At 42.6% G+C, this 24775-nt stretch overlaps 1 protein-coding gene across 2 annotated transcripts in view; it reads left to right on the forward strand.

The window, feature by feature from the left end:
- The first annotated feature begins 6688 nt into the window (after positions 1 to 6688).
- Positions 6689 to 24775, forward strand: part of LOC127232865 (Fc receptor-like protein 5) — a 29316-nt gene continuing 11229 nt past the window's right edge. The window contains exons 1-8 of one of the 2 annotated variants that reach the window (XM_051199190.1): positions 6689 to 6907; positions 12645 to 12887; positions 14168 to 14419; positions 14691 to 14975; positions 16559 to 16840; positions 18171 to 18449; positions 20735 to 21013; positions 24159 to 24272. In XM_051199190.1, coding sequence (XP_051055147.1) covers positions 6844 to 6907; positions 12645 to 12887; positions 14168 to 14419; positions 14691 to 14975; positions 16559 to 16840; positions 18171 to 18449; positions 20735 to 21013; positions 24159 to 24272 — 1798 coding nt within the window. In that variant the 5' untranslated portion in view covers positions 6689 to 6843. The remainder of the gene's footprint in view (positions 6908 to 12644; positions 12888 to 14167; positions 14420 to 14690; positions 14976 to 16558; positions 16841 to 18170; positions 18450 to 20734; positions 21014 to 24158; positions 24273 to 24775) is intronic. The other variant, XM_051199191.1, reaches the window with a different exon arrangement.

A 24775-nucleotide genomic window follows, 5' to 3' on the forward strand; every position in this document is an offset into this window, starting at 1 on the left:
AAAAAAACAATATGGATGTCTGAAAAGGCCACAAGGAATCATACTTAAGAAAAAAACCTATAATGAGGGGCTGGAGAGATGGCTTAGGGATTAAGAGCAGTGACTGCTCTTCCAGAGGTCCTGAGTTCAATTCCCAGCAACCACATGGTGACTCACAACCATCTGCAATGCGTTCTGGTGCCCTCTTCTGGCCTGCAGTCTGTATACATAATAAAAATAAATCTTAAAAAAAAAACCTATAATGAATGTAATTCAGTGTATAAATATACATATATAGTTTTAATAAACTTTTCTCATCTGGGATGACATTGCTCCCTCTAAGAGCCAAAGACCATTTAACAAAACACCTATTACCAGACATGAAAAGTCCTTTTGAGTTGTCGTCCAGGACTGTCAAAAGGATTCCCAAAATGTACAGCCTACCGTTGTTACCTTGGTTGGCCCCCAGAGGTAAAATTTATATCCCTATTGCTAAAGAAACCATGTTCTTCAGACACAGGGCTCCCAGGGCTTAGAGGCCCTTGATCTGGAACTGACCTAAATGTCCCTGTTTGAGGATTAGCTTTCATGATACCAGAAGACACCATGCTAACTTCCAAAGGAGGGAAGGGACCAACAATCCTACTCAGCTATGAAGAGCATGGAACAATATACCTAGAGGTGCAGTACTGGCACACATACCTTGGCAGTAACCAACAGCTCTCTCATTAGACTTTTTTTTTTTGCAGTCTTTATCCCATGTCAAGGACACTTCTCTTTGCAATAAATGGAGATCACTATGGAAAACCACAGCAAATCAAAATGCAGCATTGTAGAGTCCAGACCCAGTGAATACATCTCCAAAACACTCCCATTCCTAAGTTTCAAGGAACATGGCAGAAAGTCAGGCAGACCAAGTGCAAGAGTCAGAGGAGCAGGGACTTTGCTGTGAGATTGTGTCTCCTAGTAACTCAGAAGTTACACCCAGAAAGTCACCAACATGCCCACCCAAGCATGAGCTGAACAAGCAAAAGACATGCCAAATTGAATGGGGGAAAGCCCAGGAGGCCTCAACCGTGGGAAAAGAGAAGGTCCTCCCCAGGGAAGACCACACCAATTTGTTGTCTAGTCCTGAAAACATGCATACAAAGTAACATTATATGGACTCAACATGCTATAGTTAAGAATATGTATGTATATATAAATACATATGTGTATGCAGTAACAATTCATGAAAAGGGGGCCATTAGTTTGAAGGAGAGTGGGGAAGCATATGTGGGGGGAGGAGAGGGTTGGAGGAAGAAAGGGAAGGGAGAAACATGCTAATTAAATTATAATCTCAAAAATAAACATCAACCAAAAGGACTTGTCTGCCCTGACCAGCAGGGCAGCAATGAAGGCCTGAACCCCAAAGGACCTGGAATGAAGGACAGGAGACAGCAAGACAGGCTTTCTGATCAAGTTGTAAACTTTTATTTTTCTCAAGCATGTTATATAATAGTTAGAGTGGGAAGCTAGGTAAGGCAGGGAATGGGAGGAGGGGTCTTTGCCTGGTAACTGGACTCCTGGTGTTCTTAATTATAGGTCACTAAAGGTGAGCAGGTTAGCAGCTAAGAGGAAATGCAGGTAGAGATAAGCAGGTTGTTAGCATGGGAAGAGGTCTCCGGAGTTGCTAAATTCCCTAACTGCATTCCTGTAAGCCCTAAATTCTACTTCTCAGGAAGGTGGGGAGGGGAGGAAGGTAGATTGGAACGGAAGGTAGCAATATTCTAACTGGATGGGCTATTCTAAGAAAAAGGCTGGCAATCTCTAAGGCTCATGCCATGATGCTCCCGGCACTTGTCAAACCTTCAGGGAAGATAACTATTGTAGTGCCTTTACATTTCACAAAATAACTCCAAATTCTACATCAAAAGAAGAGGTGCAAACAAAGAAAGAAAATGGAAAAATTCACAATTATGGTGAGAAATTTTAACATAATTTTCTCAATAATTGATTCAAAGAGGGGGGGAAAAAAGCCTGAGTACAGGATATTGAACCAATACCACTTACAGTTTGATAAATTCTGCACCAATACTGAACCCAGGTTCTTCTAAAGAAAATACAGAATGTTTAGAAAATCTGACTGTGTGCCAGTCCATAAAACAAACTTGTGGGGACCCCAGAGCCAAGTTAGCATCTTAACAGCCATCCTTCCTACTGTTCTCTTAGATACTAACATACTGGTAATTTTCCACTCCCCTATGACTGTTCTGTTAAACATGATGCAGCCTGATCCTGAAAGAGTCCCAGCTGCAGGCTTATAACATAGCAACTCATAGCAGAACACCCGCATCCTGCTTGGAAGGACATTCTGCCTCCCTCACATCCTCCCTTTGGCCCATTCCCTCCATTATTTAAACCCCGTGGTTATATTCACTAAACGAGACTTGGATCAGAATACTGTTTTGTTTCCATCTCTCATCTATTGCCCCCCTCATCCTCCCTCCCTCCCTCAGGGTCCCCGTCGACTGACCCCATGGGCCGGGGCACAAACTTTGATAAATTCATGCACTGAAACTGTAAAATGTGTTCTCAGACCACAGTGAAACTGAACTAGAGATCAATAATAAGAGGGAAAAGGTCCTAAGAGTTATAAAATGAGCTGGGCAGCGGTTGTGCACGCATTTACTCCCAGCACTTGGGAGGCAGAGGCAGGCGAATCTCTGTGAGTTTGAGGCCAGCCTGGTCTACAGAGTGAGTGCCAGGACACATAGGGCTGTTACACAGAGAAACCCTGTCTCAAAAAAATAAATAAACAAACAAAAACAAAAATAAATAAATAAAATGAAATGAAACAATATGCTTCAAATTATTTCATTGACCAGAAAGGAAATCTGAATGAAATTTGAAGTATTTTGAAGAAAATGACCATAAAAATATAACCTGTCAAAATGGATGTATTGCAGTTTAAACCACACTTAGACAAAAGAAAAAAAGTACAGCATAAGCATATATATTAGAAACGAGCATGAATTTGTTTTTTTTTTTTTAAAGGAGGTAAATGTCTCTATATGAAGTTCTTTTAAAGCAGATTAATTTTAAAAGGAAGAAATTAGAAAACAACAAAGATCAGAATCAATGAAATAGGAAATGAATTTACAGCAGAGAAAAACCACAAAGTCAGAGGCTCTTTGAAAAAGCTAATGCAGCTGATGAGTCCCTGCAGAGACTGATTAGCTTAGCAGCAAAAGGAGATTTTTTAGCAGACACAACTATCAACTAGGAATGAAAAGGGAAGTCCTGCTGTGTCCTGTGAAATGCTGTGGACCTCACAGACACTGGGAACACAGCAGGATATGTAAAATCTGCTGTGACTTGGAAAAAAAACGGTCAAGCAAATTTCTGGAAAGACACAATTTACCTAACCTACCCGAAAACAAATAAGATATCTGAATAAGCCCATATCAGTTTTAAGATTTAGATCTGTAATAAATCATTTTCCCTACCTCCACACCAAGAACGTAAAAGGCTAGTTAGCTTAAACAGTGAAATGTCCAAATATTTAACAGCAACATTAGTTTTACAAAAACTCTTAAAGACAATACAAAATAAATAAATAAACAATCTATTTTATGAGATCACTCTAATCTTGACACCAGAATTGATGAGAAAATGAAGTCTTAGGTTCATCTTTCTTATGGAAAGAAATGCCAAAACCAAACTTACAAGCCATCTTCAGTGGACAAATCACAGACAAGCTGGATGCAGAGTTGGCCTGACATTTGTAATTATCAATGTTACTTGCCATATTGACAAGAAAAGAGTTGCTTCCCCTCACTGTACATGCACTTAACTTTCTGCCCTGATGTTGCTATTTGGTCTCAGCAAGGAGAAAGGTTACCGCAGGGTGACAGACCTAAAAGCATCTGGTGCCCAGGATGAGAAAGTTGACTGATGGCGTCTGTGGGCTGTTTGGAAGCATCTAATAGAGACATTCACCACTGTGAGACTGCATTGGAGCTGACCTGCAGGCAGACTCTTCCAGCCCAGCCCTTAGACTGCACTACAAAACCCTGTGCCACGTGCACACGGTCTCTACTCCCGCATAGATGGTGGCCCTTCAGTTCTGACAATTCTGGAACAATTCTGCTCCTGGAGATGTCTATCTCCATCAATCCCAAACTAACAGTTACTAATACACTCAATGTCCTTTACTGAAGAAAACTGTGACTGAATTCAGAACAGAAGGAAATGTACTCCAGTTAGTGAAGAGTATCTGCCAGCAACACTTTCAGAAAACATCATATTTAACGGTGGATAGTGAAACCAAGAGGAGACTTGGTGCCACTGCCTCAGCGCCATGCTGAAGGTTGCCCTCAGGGTGGCAGTCAGAGGCAAAGGGGTTTCACTATTTCAAGCATAACAAATAAAATTGTCAGTATTCACAGGCAATAGGATTGTACAGGCAACAAATCTGAAAGAACCCAGGTTATAGAATGACTCAAACTTCAGCAAGTCCAGTTTCATGAAGAGTCCAAATCATGGCTTCTCAAACTTGGTTTACTCATGCTCCGGTATTAGGTATTTAGGTCAAATATATATGTCAAACATGAACTTGTAATAATCCATAAAGAAATGTATTTTTAAAGCAATTCTTTTATGTACATATTATTTTATCATTTACTAACACTAAATGTAAGCAAACATGTCCATTTCTGATACAGATGAAAATTAGATATAATGATATAGTAGATATCTAGAGACAAGCCGAGAGTATCCTCATGACCTTGGAGTAAACAGAGTTTATAAAGGGGTTGTAAAAATCCCTAGCCATAAATGGAAAGGCAGATGAATTGTTCTATACCAAATCTGAAATGGTCATTCATAAAAAGGCACCGCCAGAGTAAAGAAAGACATTTCATACATATGTCAAAAAAAAATTCATGTCCAGAATTTTAAAGGACTACAAAATAATATGAGAAAGACTGAGAGATTTGAACAAATATTTCACATTTTAAAAGTGTTCTAAAATACCATTCAAATATGAAAAAGTCTTCTAGGTATAATAGTTCACACATTTAATCCCAGAACTTGGGAGACAAAGGCAGAGCTCTATGAGTTCAGAGCCAGCCTGGTCTACAGAGTGAGTTCCAAGCCAGCCAGAGATATAGTAAGACTCTGCCTCAAAAAAAAAAAAAAAATTAATGAACCATACAATATGAAAAAGTTAGGATCTCATAATTCATCAGAATGGCTAAAATATCCAAGATGAGCACAATATCCCCTGAGGGTTGGAGGGCAATGAGGCTTCACATGCTGCCTGGTGGAGTTCTAACTCATCATATCAGAAAGTAATTGCAAAATAGTAATTATGTAAAGGTGTGCCGCATTTGTTTAATGATGTAAAGATGTGTTGCTTTGCCTGCCTAAGGCACCTAATTGGTCTAATAAAAAGCTGAATGACCAATAGCTAGGCAGAGAAGGGATAGGTGGAGCCGGTGGGCGAGAGAATAAGTAGGAGGGAGAATCTAGACTCATGGAGAGAGAGAGGGAGAAACCCAGGGCCAGCCACCCAGACATGGAGGAAACAGTGAAAGTAAGACGCACAGAAAGAAAGAAAAGTAAAATGCCCCGAGGCAAAATGTAGATGAGACGCCAAACAGGTTAAAATAAGTTATGAGAGCTGGTGGGACAAGCATAAACTAAGGCCGAGCATTCATAAGTAATAAGTCTCCGTGTCATGATTTGGGAGCTGGCTGGTGGCCCAAAAGAAAGCCTGCTACAGAAAGTAATCAATCAGCACTTTCTAAACTGCATACAGTATTGCCTACTCTACAAGCCAGGAAGTCCACCAAGTGTACGCCCAGTAGAAACAGGTGTGTATAACCACAGGAGACACACAGAATGGTCACTGTCATGCTGTCTCAGCTTCAAAAGTGTATTAACATGCTTCCCCTTGAGAGTCTCCTCCTAAACTGGAACAAATCCATGTGCTTACCTCTATATGTTTTTCTCAGGGCACAGTGAGATTGATGTGACATAAATGCCTGAAGAATTGATAAATATGAAATTAAATATCTTTTGGGGAAGACCAAGATTTGAGTCCAAAAAGAAACTATGAGGAAAGTCATCTGTAAGGGAGGGGGGGGGAAATCTCACTTCTTATATAAGGGAACTTTGTTGACCCACTGTCAGACTAGAAATTTGACCTTTAAAATATTAAATTGAAATTTAAAAGCAATCCACTCACATAATAATATGAAGGGGGAAAAACTAGCACAGAAAGACATAATGAAATGTCTACTTGCCCCTTAATTTCTCAAATACAGCTGCTGATTTTGTGCACACTGCGGAAAACATACCCTTAGAGTTTTTCATAAGTACATACATACATCCCATTTCTTGCCTCTGCACCACAAAGGTGCACACCACAAATACCAACTCACACCTCACTTTCTCCTGCCGGATGCTCTTGCCCTTTGCATATGCGTAGCTTCACTTCACCATTGATGACATCATTGTACAGTCCCACAGCCATAATCATGTATGATGCTGCCCTGTTCAGACAGTTCGGATGACAGACAGACATCTTTCACCGAACTTTCTTCTTGTAAATTCTTTAAGGGAATTTCCCAACAGCTGAAATGTGGGGTTAAGGGCATGTGATTTTTTTGAACAACTTAACCTTTTCACTTTGGCTGTAGGGGAGGGAACTAATAGTTAATAGTTAAATCTAGATACCCCTACTTCCTTTTTCTGATTCAAGATGCACTCTTCTGTTTTAGAAGAGCAGTTTCCCAGATATCCTCACTGGAGCTGGTTTGAGCTGCGTATGAACTACTGTGAGATCAAGAGCAGGTGCCAACTGCTACTTGTGAGAAAATGCCTCCTTCAGTCTCGTCCTGGGTGGTCTTCATGCCACTGTGGTTGACTCTACCGGTTGTGAGTGAGTAGACGGCTCAATATGGGTCTGGAGTGGGTTGGGCAGCATCCATCTCTCTCCACCACAGGCCTGGTCATCTCTTGAGTTTCAGCACCACAGAGTTTCCCCACGTGAGACTCTTCCCCAATTTTTGCACAGCTCAGGATTTCCCCTCCTGAGCCCAAGGAAAGTAGTCACAGGAGGGAAAATCCTTCGATTGGCAGGGGAGGAAACTGATACAACAGCGATAATTAAAATTTCACTTTTTGTTTGTTTGGTTGGTTGTTTTATTTTCTTTACCAAATACTTTATAAAATACAGAAAACAAATCACACTTGCTTGTTCACACTTGTTGAGTCAAATGAGAGCTATATTTTAATTCCTTGTATGGCAGGCTAGTCCTGGTCTTGTGCTCGAAAAGATAAGGCATTCACATAGAGGATAGCTCCTTCTGCATATTTGTGTCAGCCACAGACGGCCTGGGCACAATAAGAGCACTGTGGAAGTCAGAAATGGACACATGGGAAAGCAGGAAGGGAAGGCACCTATAGCAGATGACTATGTCACTGCCCATGGGTGTGCATTTCTGTCAGTTCATACCTAAAAAGTGTTTGCTTTTTACTGCCTGAAAAATTAGAGTTAGATGTGGGTCTACCTATTCAATAAAAATCTTAGAGCCATCTGTGTGCAACATTGTACCCAATGCTGAGGATGATAGGCTGTTTCATAGCCACAAAGAAAGCTGCAGAAGAGTTCTCAGCAAAGCCAGAGTACAAGAAACAGCTGGGAAATGCAATGCCACTTAAACAGTCCCAGTGGATGGACAGACAGATAAATATATGCACACAAAACTGCTGGTAAATAGCTTCTGAAACTCAGGCTATGGATCTCTGTATTTGTTCCCGTCTTCTGCAGGAGGAAGCTTCTCTAATGATGGCTGAATAATGCACCTGATCTATGAGTATATCAGATTATCATTAGGAGTCATTAATCACTATATTTTTGTTTCTTAAGACCAGCTTTCAATCCCTGGGTGATCTACTCTCTGGTTCTTGGTCACCCAGGCAGTGCAGCATTGGGTATGGGTTCCATCTTGTAGAGTGGGCTTTAAGTCAAATCAGTTACTGGTTGGTTACTTGCACAAGTTTTGTGCCACCATTGCCCTAGCAAATCTCTCAAGCAGGACACCATTGTAGGTCAGAAGATTTGTGGCTGGGTTGACTTACATTTCTCTTTGGGTAGTGAGCAAAGTACCTTCCTTTACCAAAGACACTAGAATACACGAGTAAAGGCTCTATGTAGACACCAGCTCAACATCTCCATGTTCAATGATTTGTGTGGACGTTGTCTCCATTAATGGGGCCTTACTGCCAGTTTATGGAGAGCAGTCTATAGTCTTGTCAACAGCCTGGATTATTTGGGGATTCCCACTGGACCCCTTTGTCCAACAATTCAATTACATGTAACCCAGTCCTAGTACTGGAAGCTTTGCTTGGTGACAAGAGATGGCCTGTGGAACTCTGTCTCCCCCATTATTTGGAAATTTCATTTAGACTTCTGCCATATACATATATATTTTATATGTTATTTTTTCATAGTACCCCTCAAATGCCACTGACTCTCCCTGTATTCCCCCTTCAACATCCTTCCTCTTAACCCCTCCAGGCTTGGTCCTCCCATTCCAGCACCTTCCATCCACCCATAATTATATATTCTATTTCCCTTTCCTAATGAGATCTACCTGTACCTCTAGTCCCTTACTCCATACCTACACACTGTGGTTCTACAGATCATAGTTTGGTTATCATCGACTTAATAGCTAATATCCACACATTAGTGAATACATACCGTATTTGTCTTTTGGGTCTGGGTTATGTCACTCAGAGTGATTTTTTTTTTCTAGTTCCATCTGTTTACCTACAAAGTTCATGATGGGTGCTTTGTTATTGTTGTTATAATTTTGTTATTGTTTTTAAAGGATGAATAATACTTCATTGTGTTAATGTACTATATTTTTTTATCTATTTTTCTATTGAGGGATATCTAGGTTGTTTCAGATTTCTGGCTATTCTGAATAGAGCATCAGTGAACATGGTTGAACAAGTGTCTTTGTAGTAGGCTGAAGCATCCTTTGTGTGTATTCCCAAGAATATATAACTGGATAGTGAGGAAAATCGATTTGCATCGATTTGCCACACTGATTTATATAGTAGCTCTACAAGTTTGCACTCCCATCAGCAATGGGCCAGTCTCCCATTTATTCAACATCCTTTCCAGCATGAGCTGTCACTTGCTTTATTGATCTTAGCCAATGGCAGGTGTAAGATGGAATCCCAAAGTAGTTTTGATTTGCATTTCCCCAATGGCTAAGGGTGCTGGATCTTTTCTTTAAGTTAAACAGATTTCTTATATATGAAATGGCACTTAACTTATAGTGTTACATGAAATGACATGTGTAATTGCATACCAAGTAGAAAGCCCTCAAATACAAAAGCCATGGTGACCATGATGGGTAATGGTAACTAATCACTTGGTCTCAATAAAACACTTGGGTTTAAGCCATTCTCCCATCATCTCCAGATTGACAGGGGTGATGTGTCCCTCACATTTTCATTGCATTGCCCAGTAAATGGCTAGTATTACAGAAATTTCTTTCAAGTGAAAGAATCTAATCCAGCTTTTCTCTGGATTATAATTTATAAACCTGCTGAGTTTTGCCACCTTCCTCTCCTCATTACTCAGGTCTCAACCCTGACCTATTTCTATTATCGGCCTAGTTTGTTTGTGTTTTAACTGATTCTTTTTTTTTTTTTATTACATTTACATCTTTACAAAATACAGCTGAAGAATATAATCTTAAGAGAAAGAGCAACATACTACTACAAAAAATCACAATGAAAGAGAAATTTACTTGGCAAGGGGTCACGTTAGGTCCCACAGGGGAGTTAGAAATAACTGAATGAATTCAGGAAAGAAGGCCAGGCATTCTAGACAAAAGAAATCACCTGTGTGTGGTGCCTTGTGGGTGAGACTGGCAAACTAATGGCTGAAGTGAAATTGGTGAAATAGGGCAAGTTAAAACAAGTTAAAACAGCAAAGCATACTTCTATATCTTCCTACATATGAGGAAAGAGGGCAAAAATGAAAGCTTATGTAAGGACAAAGGCAAAAGGCATTTTTTAGTGATAAGAGCAGGCATGCAAGGCTGGGGTGTGGCTCATTGTCGGAAGACTTGCCATTTATCACAAGGCTGAGAGTTTGACAGAAACCCACAGAGACAGCTGACCTGAAAAACGGGGAGCTCATGGTTCCCCAGATTGTTAGCTGGGACACCAGCATTGTCCCAACTCAGACCCCCTGAACATGGGTCTCAGTTAGGAGGCCTGGGCAGACTAAGGGACCTCTGACAGTGGAACCAGGATGCATCCCTGGTGCACGAAAGGACTTTGGGAGCACATCCCTAGCCTAGAGATAGGAGGGCCTAGACCCTACTCCGAATGACTTGACAGGTTTTAACTGATTCTTTAAAAGCTCACAGCCCTTCCATTCCAGAGCAGGACTTTCTATAGAGAGCAGGCCTTCCAAATGACCCATAAACCTGCACTTGATTCAGATAAGCCTGAGTAAACACTATGAAGAAAGTTAAACTTTGCCAATCACCTAGCTGCGATATTTCCCATCTACTCCATGTAAGGTTTCTCTCTGCCAGAACACTCCATCAAAACCTCAAGTTCTGGTTTCATCACATTCTTGAACTCTTTCTATGGCTCCCTGTGGCTTCTAAAAAAAACAAAACAAAAAAAAAAAAAACTGGAGCTACTCCCTTCACCCTGTATTCCTTCCCAACTCTATTTCTCCCACCACTCCTCACCTGCCAAAACTGCTCAATCCACTCCCGAACACCAGTGTCCTTTCCTTTGTACCCTTCTTGCCTTGATCACCCTCTCTGTGCTCTTATGCCAGACACAAACCAGTGTTAACCTTCACTCAGATGGCTCCTGTGTTCTTGGTCATAATTTCCTTTAAGTATTCTATGGTATCCCCATCTCCTCGGCACACATGCGCGCTCTCTCTCTCTCTACCTCCATCTCTCTGTCTCCACATTAAGCTGGTTAGTCCATGTGTCTTGCTATCATTGCACCCATCTCCAGTATTATACTTTTTGCCAGAAAGTAGCATTTTTAAATTTATCTTTAAAGTTCATGGGCAATATCTCCATACATACAGACATTTGACAAACAATTGCCAACATTTTTATAAATGAACTTTTACTTTTCATGAGAACAGTAAAACTGGATGTGGGAACACATTATGTTTTCAAAGAAGAAGAGTCCCTACTCTGAGCTTTCATCTCTTACTCTTGGTTTTTGCTGTTTCCTTGGTTTTGTTTTTTTTTTTTTTTTTTTTTTTTTTTTTTTTTCCAGCTCCTGTCAGTGGTCCATATGGTGAGTCCTTGGGAAGAGTTTCTCCCTAATGTCTCACATTCCCTGCTGAGGCTAAGAGAGACTTGAAAGTGATGGTTGGCCCTTTGATACTGCTCCAAGCCAGAGCAACTTGATGCTGCTCTCTAGCACTCTCTGGGTGAGAGGGTGAATGCACGGGGTGGAGGGGAGTGGGGGGGGGCGACTTTCTGAGGCCCTGCCTTGAATCCTGTTGCCAATGGGCTCCGCCTAGCAATGAAAATCATCTTTCCTCTGCTGTAAATGTGAATGACTCAGGATGGATTCCTCTCCAATCCGGCATACTGTAACATTGTTTCCTCTGCTCCTTTAAGAGTAAAATCCTCCAGAGAGTGCATGGGAAGTAAGAGGGTTCAACAGTTGGAGCCACTCGAGGGAAAGTGCAGTATTTTAGTCAGTCTTCTCTACAGGACTAGAACTATCTAAGTGTGCTTTAAAACAGCAACAACAGCTTAACGGCACCCGAGAAGCTGAGAACCCAGAGGAAGGCAGCTTCAGGGCAGAGCCAATCAGAAGAAGGTAGCGGCAGGGCAGAGCCAATCAGACAGAAGGCCAAGAGAGTCAGAGGCACGAGATCTTCCTTCTGAAATACCCTTCCTATGGGCTGCTACCTTAGAGTGCTGCCCACAGTCCAAGTGGGGCTTCTTACATCAATCAAGACAATCCAGACAGCTCGCCAATCTTACTCAGGTGATTCTAATTTTTGGCAAATCAACATTAGAACACACATTTTCTCAGTCCTGACTCATTACCAACTTCCTGGGTCAGTGGGATTTTGGATATTTGAGGATCTAAAGTAATATCAAGAAGTCTCCCCACAACTGGCCACCCAGTCACACCCTTATCTAGCTCCCCTGAGGGTGTCAGCAGATGACTATCTATTTCTTGTTCTGACAGCTAATGAGGGTGGGTTTTCCAATCCCACCCTCCAATCATTGAAACCATTCTCTATGAAACAAGGCAATTGCATACATTTGTCTCTCAAGCTTTTCTAGTGTCAAAGTTGATAAAATTATTTCTTCTTTTAGGGAAAACTCAAGGTTGTGATTTTAATGATTCTGTAGTTCTTTGTGGGCTTATGAAGAAGTGATTTTATCTAGGATCCACTTCCAAAGCAGGCTAGCTAACCATTGGTGTTAGAGTAAATTCTGCTATCTATCATGCCCCCAGAAAATCAGTGCTCCTGGATGATATGCAGCCTTCAGCATCAGTAAGCTTGGGGGCAGGGCTCTTGGGAATGGTCCTTCTGGAACTGAAACTGTGAGCACCTCTGCTACAGATTCATTTTCTCTCATCCTCAGAAATTACACCCCAATCTGTGATTTCTCTTGAACCTCCATGGACCACTTTCTTTCAAGGAGAGACAGTGACTCTGAGTTGCTATGGATATGGCTTCAACTTACCCCAGAAAACAAAATGGTACATGAATGAAAAACTCAAGAGAATCCAAGGACACACCTTTATGGTCCATGAGTCTGGAGTGTACAAATGCCAAGCTGACAACTTACTTCTAAGCATTCCTGTGATCTTAAACTTTTATAAAGGTAAGGTGGAAGAGAAATAAAATGTTAGAAACCATTTCAGTCCAATTTTCTCTATAGATTTAGTTATTATTCACTACAATGAACAAACCATTCTATTTCATGCCATGGTTACATATAAAATCTGCTATAGAATAAAATTACCTTAAACTTAAACTTAAAAATTAATAAAATTTAAATTGTATAAAATATATTCAGTCTAGTAAGCAGTAACTTCAACTAGTGCATACAAAAGGTCTAATTGTTACTAACAGTTGACTTAGTTCTGGATGAACCAAATACAGTCACCAACTTCTGTCCCTGTGATCCTTAAAGTTTGGCCTGAATCAGAAAGATCTTTGTGACTGCACAAAGACTATATTTGTAGTCTCAAAACTTGAGGTTCTTGAGCCTCAAGAATATGTAGTATTTATAAACTGTTCATTGAGAAGCAATTTATTTGGATGGTTCTTGAATCCATTTTCCTTATTAGGAATTATAATTACCATGAGGACTTCAGTATTTATAAATATATGTAAATGTTAGATAGAAATAAATTGATTGATTTTTATAGATATACAAAGAGAGGGAGAGGGGCAAAGGAGGGAGTCATTTTCTCTTTTGATCTTGAAACATCCTGTTCTGAAGTTGAAGTAGTGTCAGCTTTGTGATAACTGTCTTTGATTTAGTGAGCAAGAAAACACACTATTAGCAAGGAAAGGGGAAAAGGCTATGTTCCTTGATCTAATGATTCCCTTGAACATTTACCCACTGAAGCATACACATCTACACATCCCAAAATGAAGGTCCCTAAATGAACAGGAAATCTCATTTAATTATATTGCTAGTATTGAGGGAAAACTGTGGCTATTGGAAATCAGTTTCAGTGGTGATGCAACTTGAAAATACACTAGTCAAATGAAAGGCAAGCTGGCAAGTAGATACAGCTCATTAAAATCCTCTAATAGAGGCAACAAAAAAAAAAAAAGAAAAGAAAGGAAGGAAGGAAGGAAGGAAGAAAGAAAGAAAGAAAGAAAGAAAGAAAGAAAGAAAGAAAGAAACTCTGGTACTCCAACATGGGAGAAAGAACTAGAAGATTGATTCCCCATGATAATAATAATGGGAGCTTTTTAACTAGCCTTCTGCCTTCCAGCTTTTATCAAACTGTAGGTGTTTATTTTAAACTCAGAAAAAGAACTAAGGACATTTTCTTCAATCCCTCCTCCTGTAAAGCCTACTTGGGATAGTAATGAGAGGGACAAATGGGAGAATTAGGCAAGTGATGGACCTGGTATGTTCCACAGATTCCCTGGTGCTGCAAGCTCCACCCGCAATATTCGAAGGAGACTCTGTGGTTTTGAGGTGCCACACAAAGGAAAGTGTAAACCAAAAGACCCTGAAATTTCACAAGAATGGTGTCATTCTGAGATCATCTGGTCAAGTTTCCAACCTCTATATCTACCATAAAAATCTAAGGAACAACGATGAATACCACTGCACTGGGAAGAATGCTTGGCTCAGTGTTTCTTCCAATAAGGTCAAAATTCAAGTCCAAGGTAGAGCTTTAATTATTCTGAATATATTAGTCAGAGGCAAGCTCTCTATGGTTGTAGAGGTAGAATAGGAAGGAAGGGTGGACTGCAAATCCACTGAGAGAAAACACTAACAGTGTTTTGGGTGGAAGGGTGCTGGTAACCAAAAGCCACACCTCTCTCTCTCTTGCTGGTGTTTGGTAAGAGGCATCACTCTACATGCTGATGCTGAGGATGAATCGGGGTTTTCTGCAGAGAACTTAATGGCTCGGTGGGTGATTGTGATCCTTTCTAGAGTTATTCCCACTTCCTGTGCTGACAGCCAGACCTTCTCAACCTATAGATGGAAGCCCAGTGACCCTGACCTGTCACACTCGGCTCTCTGCACAGAGGTCAGGTGACCAGATCCAGTTCTGTTTCATCAGAAACCTCCAGGCTCAGAGGTTAGGTTGCAGCAACTCCTCGGAGTTCCACATTCCTGCCATATGGACTGAAGATTTTATGTGGTATCAGTGCACGGCAGAAACAATGAATGCCCAAGTAAGGAAACGAAGCCTGCCACTCAAAATTCCTGTGCAGAGTGAGTATCGTTCTGAGATTTTCTGGGTATGGACTGGAAGTTTTGCAGAAGCACACACAGTTTAGGTCACTAGTCTTTATAGAAAGCATTTTCTCATGCCTGTGGAAGTTGTATGAGAGAAAATATTCAGCTCGTGTGGATATCCTTGATGAGCTTAGAACCAAGAAAAAAAAGGAGGGTCTTTTTTTCTCTTGAAGCTTTTAGATAAAGCCACTTTATCTCTCCCTGCCATGTTTTCCTTCGGGTGCTATAGTTCTAAGCTGTGAGCTATGGGGCAGCTCTCCGCCTGGGATGAATGTTCTGCTTGGTCAAACGGATGGGTTTCTAGAACACTAGGTACCTGATACAGGCTGCTTAAGGATGAGAAAGACAAAGGATGAAGTCTTGGGGAACAAACAATTTTATCTTGATGGCCTTAGAGATGGAGCTGCACACACTATCACTTTTTCCCCAGGATCTAAAATAACTTGGTTTCTTAAGCAGATCGCCAGCCAGTGGCCTTGCCTGACTGAATTTGGTCCATCACACAGGAAATCTAGTTGAGAATAGTAGGGGCCAGACACACAGTCTAGAATACCCAGATTCTGAGTGAGGAGGGAAGGAAAATGATAGCATTATCCACAAATTTACTCCCATTCCTAAGAAAGTAATGTTTCTCCTACAATGACTCTAAACTCTATCAGTCTGTGCTTTGGTTGTACAAAATGGGTGTTCCTGTGATTTAAGGATGGACAGTTCAGAGAAATCAGAGAGTGTGTTATCTAACAGTCATATCACAATGATTCCTAGCACAGTCTCTCCTTCAACATAATTGCTGAACCCCACATACTTCCCACCCTCTATTCAGCTGTCATATTTTGTTCTTCAAGATTGGAGAATAACTCAAAAGGCACTGTTCTAAACCAACATATCTAAACCTGTTCCCAGCACAGATGATCCTTCCTTGTCATTCTATCCTGGACTTACACCCTTTATCCACCTGACAGATATACCAGGGAAGTTAAGAAATCCTGACTCGAGCCAGCTTATTACTTATGCTCATGCTTCACTTCCAATCAACTGCGCTGTCACTACACTCAGGACAATCATGTTTGATGCCAAGTCTCCCTCTTCCCTTCACATCTCCACCACTTCTTCTAAGTGTGGAGCACTAGGTAGCATCTCTGGAATTGCTCTATCAGGATGGGTAGACATGAGGTCAGGTTGAGTAGAATAACCTATATTCCTGGTTCATATTATTTTTGTTTTGGTTTGGTTTGGTTTTTGGTTTTTCAAGACAGGTTTTCTCTGTGGCTTTGGAGGCTGTCCTAGAACTACTTTTTATAGACCAGGCTGGTCTTGAACTCACAGAGATCCACCTGCCTCTGCCTCCTGAGGACTGGGATTAAAGGCATGTGCCACCACCACCTGGCTCCTGGTCCATATTCTTGACAAGGCCATTGAAGAATACAGGCAAAATAACAGAGTCTCCTCCCTCTGTTCACTTCCCAAAGAGAAGCCTAACTCTGTTTTGTCTTCCCCACCCCTCATCTATGAGCATCTCATCACCAAACGTCCCACACATGTCATTCTTGTTTATTTAGGGGCTTTTGCAGACTTCCAAATACACATTGTCCCAATCTCAAAGTTGGTGTTTGAAGGACAGTTGCTGTTACTCAACTGCTCAGTAAAAGGGGTCCCAGGGCCCATCAAATTTTCCTGGTACAAAAGGGGCAAGATGAATAAAGAAACAAAGATTCCTAAATCCTCAGAAGCAGAATTCAAGATCTCTGCAGTGAATAGCAGTGACTCGGGGGATTATTACTGTGAAGTCAGCAACAGTCGCCGAAGCTTTGTCAGCCAGGCAGTCCCCATCACCATAAAAGGTGAGTTTTGCCAGGCATCATCTGAGGAATGGATCCCCCAAACTACACACAGAGATTCTTAGCGGGGACTTAAGACAGTAGGGTGGAAGTAGATATTGTCAGTTACCAATAATCCAATGTTCTGAATAACTTGCTAAGCATTACTCAAATATGAACAGGAAAGACTTTGAAATATATAGAAAGGGCTGAGGGCATGGGAACTCTCAGAGTCAGGTTGAAGAAAATGCTCAGTGAGTAGGAATACACCCTTTGTAAATTACAAATTACTTTCCAGTTGAACTGAAATGGCTCTTTTAACGGAAGAATAGATGGGATGCTAGAACCAGTGCACCCTGGGAGCTGCCTCCTGACAATCTTCTTACTATACGTGTAAGGGTTTTCAGGGACACACCCTGACCCCACTGCTGCATCTTCAAGCCCCAGTGGCATGGTCTTTTCCTACCTTCAGGCTCCTACAGTGAGACACTGTGCAGGATGTGGTAGAGCTTCGCCAGGAGGCCGAGAGGACACCTCCTCTGGCCCATTGGTTTTGCCATGAGGCTGAAATCCTAAGACCCGCCCCCCAGACCTCAACACCTCTCTCTGTTTACTGCAATATTTGAAATATTACTCCTGTGCCCAGGCAATGGAGCAAGGAGAAACTACTGTCCACCAAAAGTAAGCAGCAGCCTCCAGAATCAGGCCACATCCAGGGTCAGACCACATCCAGAATCAGGCCACATCCAGGGTCAGGCCACATCCAGAATCAGGTCAACATCCAGAATCAGGCCACATCCAGGGCAGGTCACATTCAGAGTCAGGTTGCACATGCCTAACTTCTTACATCTCCCTGCTCAAGTTCTTACCTATAATAGAGGATCATGATCATTCTGAATACCTTGGAGAAGGTAGGACCTAAGGGGAGCACCCTGGAAGAGCATGTTAATTCTGGATAAAAGCACTGACACTCCCCTAAGTAGAGAAATACAGACACAGCCATGGAGTCTTAAAATGCAGGAAAACAAACAGGTCACACAAGAGCAAAGGGTTGACCAGGGAAAGGTTATCAGTCCTGTAGCAGTAAAATACAGGTGTCTCCCTTGAAGGTATCGTTTCTGCAAAATGAAGGTGAGTCATCAAACAAGAAGGCCAGGAGGAACAAGGCCAGAGGATGGATGGGAAAGGAACAGATGAAAGACCGGCATGGAAGTCAGGAGATTGCTGATAATAGACTTAGAGGTTGAACTGTCCCAAGGTCTTATAGGCTGGAGACTATGCATTTACATTAGCCAAGGGTTGAGATCTACAAAGCCAAACAGAAGTAACTGGCAATCCACTTTCTCTCCTTCAGTCCCAGTGTCTCAGCCTGTCCTCACCCTAAGCACTGGCAAGACCTGGGCCCTTGAGGGAGACTTGATGACGCTTCACTGTAAATCCCTGAAGGGTTCTCCACATATCCAGTATGAGTTCTATTATGAGGATGTCTTCCTGGAGATCAACTCTGTGCTCTCTGGAGGAGGAGCATCCTTCAATTTCTCTATGACCACAGAGCGTTCTGGAAACTACTACTGCACCGCTGACAATGGCCTGGGGGCCCAGCGCAGTGAGGCTGTAAGGATCTCTGTTGCTGGTAAGACCTGGGTTCCTGCTGATACTTAAAGCTACACAGATTTCCTTCTCACCAGACCCTTTGGAAGGCTGTCCCCACAGCTCTGTTTCTTTAACCACCCTAGCCCTGCTCAAGACTCCCTTCACAGCCAACTCACTCACTGTCTGTGGGCCTCAGTGCTTATCTAGCCCAGGTTAGACCTGACTTCTGCCTAGCTCCATAGCTTGCAACAAATGTGTATGGTCGTCTCATGCTGTTTGCTTGTGCCCTGTAATGTTTAGTCCCCAAGCTGACATCTCTTCATCAACAGAGGCACCCACATCTCTACAGGTCAGAGGAATGAACAATTATTATGCAAGACCTTAGATATTCCAAAGACTTACAAGCGATTACAGCTCTCGACATAGGTTGGGAACGGACTAGGTTTGACAGAAAAGAAGGACATGGCTTTCTGGGGGAAGTGTACTGCTGAATTTTCTAGGGTTTTCATGATGCTCTTTCTAGAAGTCCATTTAAGCAAATGGGCTTGCATTATGTAATTTTCTAGACCTTTATTGAAGGGTGGCAGAAATGGGTATGTCAGGTCCAAAAGAAACCCTGTACAAATGGCTAACTGTGGTGCCTATTAGGACACTAAGCATGTGTTGGCCTGTAAGCTCCCTCAACAGGGGCCTCCTGCTGAGTCCCATGCTGGCATCCTGCTCTGCTCAACTCTTCTTACCCAGCCATGGACTTCCCTTCACCCCAGCTTCTCATTTCTGTATAACTCTGCCATTGGGACCATGCACCCTCCTGGTTCTCTTTGCCCTTTTGGCTCTTAGGCTCTCTTGGTCTGCTTGCCCCTCTATCTGTAGCCCTTCCTTCTTGGTCCTACTTTCTTGCTCCCTGCCCTCTATGCTCCCCCCTTGAATGGCCCAGTTCATTCTGATGGCCATATTCAATCCACTACTCTCTCTCCCTGTTCTGAACTCTTCCAGATGCCTCTGGCTATACTATCACTCATTCACTCATATCTACAAAAAAAAAAAAAAACAAAAAACAAAAAACAAAAAACTCTCTTCAATCTGCCTTATAGTTAGTGGTCATATTCTCATTTTATTTAGTTACAGATGATTATGGTTGATCATTATCAAGGCCACTTGTTAACATCACAAATGAGTCACTGAAGGAACAAACTTGCTTCTACTTGTACTTAGGTCTTTGTTTAGAAGAAAGCAAAAACCCCGTTAGTTGTTTTTGTTTTTCAAAGCAGTAGAACATATTGTTGAAAAATACTGAGTCTGATGTGGCAGACTGTTTTGTATCTCAAGGAAAGGGGCCAGGAGTCCTAGTCCTAGGTAGGTGAGAATTTGTTGCAAGGCTGTCTTGAGAGTAAGAAAAAAATAAGAAAGACAACACAGCCAACTCAGACAAGAACTGGAAGATGTCTTACAATAGAATATATTTCTCAAAATAGACTGTTGAAGGGGTGACACCCAGTAAACTAGAAGTTTCCATTACTCTAGTAAGTCCTACAAATACCTTCTTCCTGTATTTTCCTGTCTCTGTTGCCCTTGGTGCTGAGTGCTTTGAACTCAGTTTCCCTACCTCATAATTTCTGTTTCATAAGGCTTCTGCTAGCCCCAGAATCCACTGCCCTGGGACTTTACTGCACTGAGTTCTTTGTGGATTGGTTAGCATCTCATCACTGTGCTAAAGCCTACCAAAACCAGCCTGGGGAGGAAAGGGTTCATTTCAGCTTACAGTCTACACAGTTCATCCTCCAGGGAAGCCAAGGCAGAAGCTTGAAGTAGAAGCCACAGGCGCGCTGCCTACCGGCTTGCTCTCCACTGCCTGCTCACCCAGTCATGGTACCCCACACTGTGGTATAGGCTCTCCCACATCAGTTATCACAGTCAGAACAATACCTCATTTGGGGCTTTCATGTTGCTAAGGGCAAAAGCAGATTATAAACCAGTGTGTATATTGGGATCCCATGCATGCATTTTTATGTGTTTATGTGTTGATATGAGTGTACTCATACAGAGGAAAGACACAAAAAAAACCTAGTTGTGGTGGTACAGAGCTCTGATCTCAGCATTTGAGAGGACAACAAGCTAATGTTCAAGGCCAGCCTGGGCCATCTAATCAGACTCTATCTCAGTGGTGGGGGGGGGGAGGGTGGTAAAGAACTATTCAATAGATGTGAGCTCTAGAAAATGAAAACACATGACAAAAATTCTGTTAATTAATTTTTTAATATATTGGGTGTTTTTAAATTTAAAAATAAAAGACACTGATGTGAACTAACTCATTCTCTCCCTTAGTTCCAGTGTCCTGCCCTGTCCTCACACTCGGGGTCCCTGGGTCCCAGGCTGCAGTGGGCGACATCGTAGACCTTTACTGTGAGGCTCTGGGAGGCTCTCCTCCAATCCTGTACCACTTTTATCACCAAAATGTCACCCTGGGGAGCAGCTTAGCCCCTTCTGGGGGAAGAGGGTCCTTCAACTTTTCTGTGACTGCAGAAGATTCTGGAAACTTCTTCTGTGAGGCTGACAATGGCTGGGGGCCCCAGCGCAGCGACATGCTGGCACTGAGTGTTATAGGTAAGTTAGCTCTTCAAACTGGCAGTACAAGGGACTATCATCTCTCTACCTATCATCTCTCTACCATGACCAGGAGGCAGTGCTGGGGTTTTCCGCACAGAAGCAGCTACTGTGTGATGTTATAGCAAGCCTTCTGCCTACACAGTCTATGTAGGGAACTTTGGGTTTTACATGTTGCAGAATTTGCAGCCTTTCCTCTGTTAGCTGTACGTACCTTGCCTGATAGCATCACTTTTCATTCATTGTGACCCAAAATATCCTCTAACACAGGATAAAGGTTTCTCAAAACATGAACTGTATTCCAGGCGAAAATGGAAGTCATGAGTGCAGTGTGTTTTGTTACCTGTATTTTTCTTTCTTTCTTTCTTTCTTTCTTCTCCCCCTCCTACTCCTTCTTCTTCTCCTTCTCCTCCTTCTTCTCCTTCTTCTTCTTTCCCCCCTTTTCTTTTTGGTTTTCGAGACAAGCTTTGGAAGCTGTCCTGGAACTCACTCTTGTAGATCAGGCCGGACTCGAACTCACAGAGATCCTCTTGCCTCTGCCTTCTGAGTGCTAGGATTAAAGGTGGGTACCACCAACGCCTGGCCCCTGCACTATAGCTGGCCTGGCTATCTGTGATGGTCCCACATTTGTGTCCATGAAGACCTCCCCCTGAGGACCTGCCTGTGCCATGTCCCACTCTTCTTGGAAGCTCCTCAGCTGGACATCTCTAGAAGGAAACTACTGAATTCCACTCTGGTTTGTGCTTATGTGGGGTGTATCTGCCCTGTGAGACACTTTCCTTCATCCAGATACATAGACAAGAGTCCCAGGGATCTTCCCTCCTCACAGCCAGTCCTATTGATGTTCCTTCCCAGGCTTCTCTACTTCTCCCTACCACCAGCTAGTCAACTTCACCATTAATTCAACTACTGAAGGGCCACTCAGTGACCCACCTGCTCCACTCTTCTCCAGTTCAATCCGCCTTCATGCCTTTCCACTGTTTGATGAGAAAGACCAAGCCTCTAGCCATGCAAGTCTCTGGCCTCCTATTTCATCACACTTACTGGGCCTTTCTGAGTGCTGCCCTTCGTGTTGCAACAACACAAATGGACCAACCATGTTCCCATCTTCAGTCTTTTCACACACTGCCTGCCTCATAACCTCGACACAAGATCTGGCCCCCTGTTCCACAGATCTTGCCATTTTCTGTCAGGCCCACTTCTGTGCTGCCACAGTCTCTGCAAGTTCATAAGTTTATCATTCCTGTTGTACCTGAAAGACACTGTTTGCTCGGTGTCACCCATCTCCTCTGGCTCTTGCCATCTTTGTGCTTTCTCTTCCACATAGCTCTCGGAGCCCTGGGTGATACGATGAAGACATCCACTTAGGAATGAGTGTTCCAAAAGCCCTCATTCTCTGCATACTGGCCAGTTGTAGGTCTCTGCGTCTGTTCCCATCTACTGCAAGAGGAAGTTTCTCTGATGGTAGATGATGGTAGATGGTAGATGAGGGAGGCACTGTCATTAGGAGTCATCTGGTTGCTGTGTTAACTTCGGTTCTTGGCCTCTGAGCAGTGTCAGGCATGGGTTTCATCTCATGGAGTGGGTGTCAATCCAATAAGAGAGTGGCTGGTGACTGCCACAAGCTCTGCGCCACCATTGTACCCAGCGTATCATGAAGGTAGGTCATCCATACAGAGCTCAGCTTTTGTAGCTGGTTTGGTGGTCACCTCTTTTCTTCTGGAAGCACTGAACAAACATATGTTTCCTACTTGGTCCTCCAAGGAGATTGTAGTCTCCAAGTTTATAGCTGTCTTTAATTTTATAGATATTGTCAAACTGCCATTCAAAAAAAGTGCCCTCAGTTTGTATTGCCACGACTTCATCTGTATTACCACTCTATTTAAGCATGAAAGGAGCAATAGCCTATGACCGGATTTAACTGCATATTTGATTAGTAATGGAGATGAGTCTTTTATATATTTGTTGACAAGTATTTTCAGTAATTCGTATAAAACTTTGACTTTTCTGTTGAATATTTTTTGTTCATGAAAAGCTATTTGTAGGTCAAAGTAATTAGTTTTCAAGTATATCAAATGTTTTTATTTATTTAATTTGCTTATATTATCACTCATCTCTTGTAAGGGTAACAAATGTGTTAGAAGCATAAGCTTTTGCTGAAGTTTCATTTCCAGTGTTCCACCATGTCCTCACACCCCGGGTCCCCAGGGCCCAGGATGTGGTAGGTGACATAGTTGAGCTTCACTCTGAGGCTCTGGGAGGCTTCCCCCCAATCTTGTACCAATTTTACCACAAACAATGTCACCCTGGGAAATACCCCTGCTCCCTGGGGATGCATCTCTCAGACTGCAGAACATTCTGGAAATTTCTGTGAGGCTGACAATGGCCTAAGGGCCCTGCACAGTAAGAAAATGACACTTTTGTTTTGCTTTTCCTCTTTTAAAAAATTTTAAATTAGAAACAATCTTATTTTATATATCAAGTCCAGTTCCCTCTCCCTTCCATGCTCCCCCACCAACTAACTCCCATCCCATCCCTCTTCTCCATAGAAAGAGCGAGGCCTTCTATGGGGATCATCAAAGTCTGTGACATCATTTGGGACAGGGCCTAGACCCTCCCCCCGTGTGTCTAGACTGAGAAAGTATCCCTCTATGTGTAATGGGCTCCCAATGTTCACTCATACACTAGATATAAATGCTGTTCCCTTACCATGGGGACCCATAGACTGTCCATGCCTCATGAGACCAGAACTCATGATGGCTGACCAGACAAGTACCCTGAACTATGGCTCTCTAGGCCATTATACTCTGAAGTAGTTCTAAATTGGTGCCAGAGAGCAAGCAAGGCTTCCGAGAGCATCTGGGAGCTTACAGCTCATTGCCTGGTTGCCCCTTCTGCCCAGCCACAATCCATCTTAACCCTCGGCCTTTCTTTGAGCACACAGACAGGCGCCCAGACAAGCTTCCTCACATACAAATGAGCCATCTCTCATGCCATATCAGTCACAACTAAGCCTCAGGACTTCTGGTCACAAAGTTTCCTCTCCTTCCCAATAACAAAACACCAGTTTTGAGACCCAGAGTCATTCAAAACTGTGCACCTCTTCTTGGACTTATGGTTGGGTTTCTTTCCACCCCCTCTCCAGACATGAGCAAGAGCAGAAGTGTTCCTGTGGCAGCTGGAGTCACTGGGGGACTGCTTGTCGTGGCTGGCGTGGCTGCTGGAGTACTGTTTCATTGCTGGTTCTCTAGAAAAGCCGGTGGGTGGCTCCCTAAGTATCTTAGCATGCCCTTCCCATCTCCATTACTGTAGGCTCACACTGACTATGTGGCCAGCCCTAGGCTCTCATGAACTCCTTCCTCCTCCATCACATCCCCTTTCCTGCCTGGTCCTTCAGAAGTCCTGTTTACCAAATACAAAGCTGCTCCAACAGCCACATTGTGAGCAACATGCCTAGGTGAGATCTGTTTGTCTAACCTCAGAAAGGGCAGAGGCTGTCCTCTGGCTGGTCTTAAGATTTCCCAAGGAATGAGAGGAAGAGAAAGACTCCAAGAGATGAAAGTCAAAACAGAACCCAAATAGGATGTGGTCACTGACTGATTTTTTTTTAAATGAATAGCATTTTTATTGACGATCAAGTCTATTTTCCTGCTGAGTCTGTTAAACTATGTGTAGTCATTAAAGACTGCTGTCATTTAAGATCCAGGTTAATGGAGTATGGATTGAGGAGGTTCCTTTTTCTAGAGGCCAGCAGCAATAATT

This window comes from Phodopus roborovskii, unplaced genomic scaffold (assembly GCF_943737965.1).
Source record: "Phodopus roborovskii unplaced genomic scaffold, PHOROB, whole genome shotgun sequence".
Lineage (NCBI taxonomy): Eukaryota > Metazoa > Chordata > Mammalia > Rodentia > Cricetidae > Phodopus > Phodopus roborovskii.